The following is a 9,184-nucleotide window of genomic DNA, read 5'->3' on the forward strand; positions in this document are numbered from 1 at the left end:
ACAACAACAACAACCAATAAGAGAGCAAAGTACATACATATGCACTATTTAAATATTTATGAATGTCGTTGGCGCTCCCACTCGCCATGCATGCTCAAAATGCTCTTTTGTACCGAAATGGAGAGCGCCGCTAACGCACAGCATCCGTTGAATGCATTCAAATGCCGTTAAGTAACTGAAAATGTAGTAAAACTACGAATTTTATACAACGTATGAGATTATTTTTGCTTTGGTGTTGCTGTTGTTGTTATTGTTGCAAATGTGTGATTTTGCCTCAGCTGATTTGAACTGCTGTTGTGATTCCACATACCGCATGTATTTGCTATTGTTATTGTAATCTGTATCTGCAACTCTCCAACGTTCAGTCTCTCCGAGTGTTGACACATTCGTTTGTATATATTTATATGTAGATGTGTGTATGCGTGTGTGTTTGTTTGTGCCTTTCGTTGATTATGTGTATGCGATTTGTTGGTTGATTGTTTTTGCTTTCTACACTGTTGGGTACGGTGAAATGTTGTTGCTTCTGTTATGAACTCACGTGCATCTGTATGTGTTCCGTGTACATGTGTTTATGCGAATTGTGGTGGCAAATTGTAGTGGACCCGGCGATAGTAGTTGTTGCAGGGCGTTTGCTGCGAACGAAAGTGGTGGCAGCAAATTCTAACTAACTTACTAACAAATAATAGCACACACCAAATAAATGGTACATATAGTGCAAAAGTCTTACTGAGTGTAGTGCAAAAAAAACATGAAAGTTCATTAGAAATATTTTTTATTAACAAAAAAATCAAAAAGTAAGTAAATTTAAGAAAATTTCACAATTAATCAGCTTGCAACTTAATTCTACTTGCCTTTGTTGTTTACTGTTCGCTTTGTTGTTGCTGTTGTTGTATTTCATTTGTGCTGTTTGTTGGCTGCTGTTTGCCGTTCTTGCTAAGCCATTTTCTGCTGGCATTTGTTGTTAATTGAAATAAATTGAATTTTATTGTTGTTAATAAAAAATTGTGGTGTTTTGCACAGTTGTGTGGCGTCATACGCGTGAGTGAAAAAAACAGCGGCTTATTTAGTACATATTTTAATCAGCTGTACACATACTAGTGATACCAACAGTGGCTGCTTTGTAGTTTATACAAAACAGAAAATATAAGAAAATATTTAATAGTGAGATATATGAATATGTACCTACACATATACATTTATACAACAGTATTATGTACATTAGTTTGGTAAAATATTGATAACGCTTGGGGACATGCATACAAATTGAAAAAAATATATATATTAAAATCTTACCAACATGTTTATGTGTATGTGTGCGATATACATCTGTGCATACCAACAAACGTCTTATTTAATGAGCAAAACCCAAAAACAAATAGAATTCCTTTCCATTTTCTTCTAACACCGGTGTTAAAAAATGTCTAGCAACACTGCAAGTTGAGCCAAAACAAATATATCTACCACTTCAATTTTGCTTCGCGCTGCATTTTAGCACTAGCTTTTGTGTATTTTTAGTTTGCTGCATTCTTTGCTTGCAACTGCTAACAACAGTGTGCGGCAATCGCCAGCATTGCCACGAGCGCAACAGTCTCCAATAACAAAAGCAGCGAAACATCAAATGAATTTGAACCGAAACCAAAATAACTGAATTCTTGCAGATGCAAACGTTTGCTCAGCAATTTTATTGCGAGTCGGTTGCGGTGAGTTAAGCTAAGCAATTGAACAAGAAAGCGTGTATTAGGAATCAGGGTCTACAAAGAGGAGGTTTTTGGCGTGGACCCTATCCTAATAATGTAGCTGTCTCCTAAACTGCTGGTCTTAACACAGCTTACTAGTATGAACATTTATTGGTGTAGGGACATGAGGCACTCCATATAAGGCATTATTGCTAGGAAGTAGTTCTGTGATAACTCCATAAAGTTTATGAGTTAGCAATTAAAAGCAAGATAAGGAGTATGTAGTGTTAGTATTAAATGTCGCTTAAATAAAAATTTTGACTTTAGCGATGGCATCGCCTACTATATGGTTACTTCATATCACATATGTATGTATCCGTATATAATCGTGTCCACGTTCTCCGGAATGCACTTGAATGCTAGACTTTTTAAAAAATTTAAAACATCAAAAGAATCTACAAGAGACCTGTCATAAGTTAAATGTGTCGTTATTCCTGAAAAAGCAACGTGAAAAATTAAATTTCCTCTTCTCAAAGATCGTTCTAACACCAAATATGTATTTCTTTCTGAAAAAAAAAAAAAAATGGTTATAAAATAATACAACATAACGAGTTTAACGGTTTATTTTTATATGATGAAATTGTGCACATTTCTGCATACTCAACTCAAAAATTGTGTTTTTTTTAGATTTTTTAATGCTAGACTTTTTAAAAAATTTAAAACATCAAAAGAATCTACAAGAGACCAATCATATATATGTATATATATAATATTTAAGTTATCCTGTGGACTTAAGGTAGTTGTTCTAGATATTACGAAGAAGAAAAGTTTTGTGTAACAATTATTTTGAGTTGTTAACATAGAAATTGTAGTTTTTAATTATTAACGTACATCCAAGGTGGAGTTTACATATATAAAATATAATAAAGATAATAGTGAATAAAAATTTATAGTTTTTTATAAATACAGTAGTAACAAATATTCGTTTTAACGAAAACCGCTTATAACGAACAAGCAAATTTGTTACATTGAGTACCTTAAATAACGAACATCGGGGATTTGTAAGTACTCGATTTAACGAACAACATGAAGAAGACATACATATGAAGAAAGAGAAAAAAATCAAATAACATCAAACCAGAATTAAAAATAAAACCAAAAAAAATTTCAAAGAAATGTGCAAATTGGAAAAAATGTTGTTTTATAAAAAAAAGCTTAAAATTATTGATCAGCACCAAATAGAAGTATAAGTGTCAGAATTGATCTATTTTGGAAGAATTTATTGGATTTGAATTGTTTGGTTATGGTTTTTCATTTTTTATCAACTAATTTTATTGAAAAACATACATCTAATACCTGAGACACACGTGTAGTAACAATACCATGATAAAAGTATTATGGTATTGTGTTTACTACATACATAACACACATCGAATTGTAGTAAACTGAAATACCAGATTTGTTTCATAGACATTAGATATTTCAAAAAATTGTAAACAATAAACAATCACATTTATGAAATGGAGAAATTAAGATCTATTATTGCAAAATAATACAAAAACACGTATTTTCTCCACAAAACACACAAGTCGATAAATTATATCTTCAAATCGTGTAATAAACCAAAAAAAAATCTGAAAAATTTCTTATTTTCCTTTATATTTTATTTATTTTTGAAAAATCATTTTGACAAAATATTTTGAAAAGCTTTTGAATATGAACTCTCTTCTAGGTTTCAAACCTATTTTCAGCTGTGTTTAGTGAAATACCACAAAAAATGCTGATATTTTTACCAGCAAAATACTACATTGCTCACATCTGGTATTCGTATGAACAATAGTATTGGTACTAGATGTGTGTCTCGGCTATAAATGAGTACTCGAATTAACGAAAAATTTGATGTTACGAACAGGCCTGACAATTAATATGTTAGTTATTTCGGAAATCTATTGTAATTACAACAAAATCGCAATTGAACATAACCGTCAAAATGACGGGTTTCAGTCCGTAAATCTACTGTTAAAGAACCAATACAATAATGAATGGCGATCATTCCGTGATGTATGTATTTTTTATTAAGTCTTTGCTCAATTCATGGCATCTTAATAACAATCTGTACGGAGTTAAGTTATTAAAACAATGTTATTTTCTACATTTTGTTTTGCCATCTTTTACACTGTGATAGTTTTTTTCAAAAAAAAAAGACAAGGCCAAATTCGATTTCATTTTTTTCGACACAAGGACACAAAAAACATTGATTTTGGGGTTTACAGTCGTCTAAGAACTTAAAGACAGACTTATTTTGAGAAGATGCGCCAAAAAAGTCAACATTAAAAAAGTTAGAGACCGAAGAAAAATGTGTCTTTCTCTTACAATGGGGAACTTTGATGAAAAACTTCAACAAAAATTTTTGTATGAAACCATGATTGTAACTCAAAAAAGCAATGATGCAGTTCGATTCGTAGGACCCGAAATAGGGGGAAACCGTCGAATTTGGTCTTGTCTTTTTTTTTACTATCACAGTGTTATTAATACCAAAGAAAACTACTTCACAGGCAACATATACATTTACATGAATAGTGTCACAACTCAAAAAAGTCGCTTTATCAGGAGAGATGTTTAAAGTTTTCAATTGTCCCTTATTTATCAAATTTGAAAAAACTCCAAACTTTTATTGAATAAACTATATATTATTAAACTATATATTAGTTATATATGAAATACAATGCTGAGCAGAAGTGGTCTAAAAGGAGTGTACTGAATCTTTTTCGTAGGCATCAACATGATCCCTTTTGAATTATGTCGTTTTTTGTGAAAAATATAAATAAATTTCACTGTCATAAGTTAAATGTGTCGTTATTCCTGAAAAAGCAACGTGAAAAATTAAATTTCCTCTTCTCAAAGATCGTTCTAACACCAAATATGTATTTCTTTCTGAAAAAAAAATGGTTATAAAATAATACAACATAACGATTTTAACGGTTTATTTTTATATGATGAAATTGTGCACATTTCTGCATACTCAACTCAAAAATTGTGTTTTTTTAGTTATGACACTATTCATGTAAATGAGCGATATGATGTCACCATAATAAAATTGAAAATTTTAAATTTTACAATTCCCGATATTTTTTGAACACATACGTATGTACATGTATACAGTTGTACTGTGAGTTGACAAAAGATTTATTGCCAAACACTGATATATTTGAAAAAGCAATTTCGTCTGTTTCAGAGAGCTTAAGATAAAGGTTTAGACAATGAGTTTAATTCGGGGTTCCATAATCCTAAAATAATGATTTCATCCTACATCCTACAATTTATCCAATGTCGGATGATTTATTTATCAAATTAACTGTTTTTTATAAACACAACAGCATTCATAAGTCGGAACAGAGGTATATTATAATAATTATATTATTCGAAGCAATAATAGTATATGTTAGAGCCTGACTAATTTCGAACTCTGCTTGTCATGCAGGTCAACAACCTCATTATACTTAAATTCTGTTTACAAGAAATACATATATACAGACGTATAGGTGTATTTATTCGTTCCTAAGTACCTTAATTGGGTGGTATATAATAGGTGAGGAGAATTTTAAAGTTACATAAGTGCAAGGTTAAAATTGGAAAGGGAATGCAAACTACTTTTCTTACTCAATGGAATGGACTCTGTGACTTTGAATAATTAGAAATATTTCACGTATGTATGTATGTATTTATGTGAGCTATTATTTAATTCGATTTAATATAAAATGTTTTTTTTTTTTTTAATTTAATTAAATTAATGCACATTAATTTATCCCTATAACATTGCAACATTAATTTTCTTTGCTCTCTTATCACAGCATCCACCACTGCGCGGCGACTGCGCACTACTGCTATTGGTAGAGCTACTGCCAATACACTAATACCAGCACAGTTTGCTTAACGGCCGCAACACCCACAAAGTTGTTACAAAAGTTAACTGCACTCATACCAAAAACGTTAAGTGAGAGAGCAGTTAATAGAGAGCGCACAACTAGTGTTGCCAATGCGCAATACATGCAGACAACCACATAACTGAACACACACACACATATATCTAATCGCAGGTAACTGTGCTTTTGTATGCGCGAGAGTAGTGATTAGAGTACTGTAGAGGTCGCATGCAAAACAACCAGTAAGATATACACACAGTTAATAAAATAGGCGCGTTGTAACTTTGGTAACGCAAGTGTTGAGTGTTGGTATTTTGCGAAGAAGGATTAAAAATACAGGCACATTAGAGTAAAACTGCAGCTAAGTTTAGTGGAGATTTTCAAGCCTCATATTCAACAGTTTAATAGTCTCAAAATAGCGGCGGTTGAGAGTGAGCCTGCGGGCAATGTGGGTGATATGGCGTTCTCACGCCACAACATCGAGAAGCGGCGTCTCATTGAGTTGGTGCGCCTGAATGCTATACTCTGGGACTGTCGCCTGCCGCACTATAAACGTTCCGACAAGAAGAAGGCGCTGAAGTGGAATGAGCTGGGACGAGTTTTCGGCGTTAGTGGCGAGCGTGTGCAGCGCACATTCACTTCGCTGCGTGAGATATTTCGACGTGAGTTGAACCATGAGAAAATGCTGGGCACACGTTTCAAGTCCAAGTGGGAGTACTATGATGCGATGGCGTTCTTAAAGGAAGTCATAAGGGAACGCAAGTAAGTTGCACTTTAAATAATCAAATGAAATACAATAATATTTCGGTTTATTTTCACAGATCACGTGAGCGCAATAAACTGTCGGTCGACGCGCAGGCACAACAAAACACACAACAACAGCATAGCAATAACAACAGCAGCGCTATCGATGAGTATCAGTATTTTGCGCCGAATGATCCCAATAATCCCAATAACCAACAGTTGGCGCTTGCAAACGAACCGAAACAACAGCAACTACAACAACCACAGTACCAAGCATTGCAGCAACAGCAGCAACAACCACCACTTCTGGGTGGTTTGTCGTTTCCCACACTGCCACAATTGCAACAGTTGGCGCCGTTAAATGAGCCTCAACAGTCGCAGCCACAGCCAAATTCACATGCCACAGCGCAACTGCAACAACAACCGTTGCACAGCATTCAACCAGATGTGATACTCAGTATGAATGCTAACGCGATCTCAACCCTACAAAATCTTGGAAACATCAATGGAAACGCTGCATTTACTGGCAATTCCAGACCACCTTCGCAGCAGCAACAACATGCACAATCAGCACTGCAACCGGCCCAACCGCTACCGCTGCTTCAGCTGCAGTCTCAGCCACAACCACCGCCGCCGGGCACACAATCGCTCGTAGACATTTCGAGTTCACACTCTTCGGTTTCAAGCTCGCCGTCGATTTACATTAAAGAGGAGCCCGATTCGCCGGACACACTTTCACTCACCACCATCACCATAAATGAACAGAACTCGTCATATTCACCACGGCACAATGCAATCAAAAATAAAAATGCTCAAAATTCGAATAAAGTTGGCTTGCCACTCAATAATGTCACAAACAGCAATGGTGTTTTCAAAGCACAGCCCAAAAATCATATACCGCGCTCTTCTGCGAGTGTAATTATCGACGAAGACTTCGCAGAGCCCGATGTTGAGTTAGACGATCTCGACGATCCGGATGTGGATATGCTCGACGATGGTAACCTCTCGGCTGCGAGCACTTATACACTCGGCATGACGGGGAAGCCAAGCAGGCCTTCGGCACGTGAAATACTCTACACCAAGTTTGGTGACTTTTTGGCCGCACGTCTTAATACACTAAATGAGACTGTTGCTAATGATTTGATGAATCGCATACTGCTGCTAATCGCTGAAAAATAGAAAGAAATTACTGTTGCCATACTCCATTTATAGACTTTTTAAGCGTTATCTGCGCTACTAACTCATATACCAAATATAGATTCCGTTTCTCGTATTAATTTTGTATAACTATTTTCGTATGTATATAGATCTGTAAAAAGTACTTTATAAGCGACATTAGCAAACTGTGTTTCTATAAGAACAATTCAATATGTATGAGTCTGAATATACCTATATCTTTAAGTCATATCAACTGGCCATAATCATAGTGTAAGAAAATAACATACTATAAGAGTACAATATGTGACCTACTTGAAAAGAGCTCAAAATACCGTGTACGTTTTAAAATGAAATAAATGTTTATTCGCCTATGGAATGCTACCTATGTCTTGTTTAGCTGGGTCCCACTCATGATATTGATATTCATATTAATAAGCTTTATAATGCATTGAGCTTAGTGGTAACTCATTATTATATACTCACAATTGACATCAAGCTCTACAAAGAATAATATAAGCAAGACTACGATATTCAAGGTGATAAACGAAGCGAACGCCGCATAGTAAATGCAAAAAAGGTTTTTTTGCTACTTTGATCCAAGACGTTACGAATTGATGCATTTTTCTATTAAAATCCAAAAAATGAACTAAACGAAGAGATCATTCGCGATCTCGACATATGTATATAACAAATTACTGATATTTCTGTCATGTCTCATAAACTAGAACATACACACTGCTCAAATAATTAGAGGCATCCGCCCTTGATGGGCTCAAAAACCGGATTTTTTTTCATAAATTGATTTCTTAACATGTCTAGACCACGGCAGTAAGGTGTTTTTTTTTTTTAAATTCGAAGCCGAAGAAAGTGTGAGCCCATTTTTTCGAGGTGGGAGTGTTCAGAACGTCGCACAGTGGTTCCGCCTATAGTCCAGAAATCAAAAAATCCACCTCACGATTTTTGTCAAAATGTATACCGATGAGATCTAAAAAACCTATTTGCAAACTAAAAATATAAGGGTACTTTCTAAAAAATAGAGTTAATTCCATGAACACCCGTACATTTCCAAAGCATAAAAACTTTTTTGAAACATTTCGTTAGCAACAACGAATTTCAAATTGTTCCGTCCGAATTAGAGAAGACATTATGAGTTTTTGTTCTAATTATAATGGCTGTGAAAAAATTAACTATATTAAATTGGTGGATAATTCGATTTTTTCCTACATGTTTTATTTTATAGGTGGAATATGGGGGTTGGATGGGGAAAACTATAACGATAAATCATATTCAGCTCGTTTCCCTCTTTCTTAAATAATTTTACAAAGACTTACTAAAAGTTTTGACGCTCCGACCATGACCATGCAAGGTATTGGTTGGCAAATATTTTCTTCCGCTTTTTTGCTCTTTATTCAATGCTTTATAAAAAGTGTTACAGTGATCGGATTTAGTTCAAATATGCCCCGTTTCGTTTGATAATCTGTTTCCACTTTTCACAAGCCTCTTTTGAGTTCAACTTTACACCACCAAGGGCATTCGCCATGGACAGGAACAGGTGGTAATCACTTGGCGCCATGTCCGAGCTATATTGTGGATGTGATAAAACCTCCCATCCGAGCTCCCGTAGCTTCTGACGAGTCATCAGCGAAGTGTGTGCTCTGGCGTTGTCCTGGTGAAACACTACAC

General features: G+C 34.8%; 1 protein-coding gene across 4 annotated transcripts; it reads left to right on the forward strand.

Annotated features, from left to right (window-relative positions):
• Window positions 1-596: 596 nt before the first annotated feature.
• Adf1_21 (formin-J) lies at window positions 597-8,672 on the forward strand. 4 transcript variants are annotated; one of them, XM_029041998.2, is made up of 3 exons: window positions 597-794; window positions 5,528-6,361; window positions 6,421-8,672. In XM_029041998.2, the coding sequence occupies exons 2-3, from the start codon at window positions 6,057-6,059 to the stop codon at window positions 7,520-7,522; spliced, it is 1,407 nt and encodes a 468-aa protein (XP_028897831.2). In that variant the 5' UTR covers window positions 597-794; window positions 5,528-6,056; the 3' UTR covers window positions 7,523-8,672. The 4 variants fall into 4 exon arrangements, with proteins under 4 accessions (XP_028897831.2, XP_011186722.2, XP_054085363.1 ...); XM_011188420.3 differs by lacking the exon at window positions 597-794 and adding an exon at window positions 5,207-5,390; XM_054229388.1 differs by lacking the exon at window positions 597-794 and adding an exon at window positions 5,207-5,386.
• The last annotated feature ends 512 nt before the right edge of the window (window positions 8,673-9,184 follow it).

The sequence above is a fragment of the Zeugodacus cucurbitae genome, chromosome 4 (assembly GCF_028554725.1).
Source record: "Zeugodacus cucurbitae isolate PBARC_wt_2022May chromosome 4, idZeuCucr1.2, whole genome shotgun sequence".
Classification (NCBI taxonomy): Eukaryota; Metazoa; Arthropoda; class Insecta; order Diptera; family Tephritidae; genus Zeugodacus; species Zeugodacus cucurbitae.

Bases quoted from the DNA above. Each gene is read 5' to 3' on its own strand.
- Adf1_21 (XM_029041998.2), top strand. From the start codon at position 6,057: ATGGCGTTCTCACGCCACAACATCGAGAAGCGGCGTCTCATTGAGTTG. The intron at 6,362-6,420 runs GTAAGTTGCACT...TTATTTTCACAG, and splicing joins GAAGTCATAAGGGAACGCAA to ATCACGTGAGCGCAATAAAC.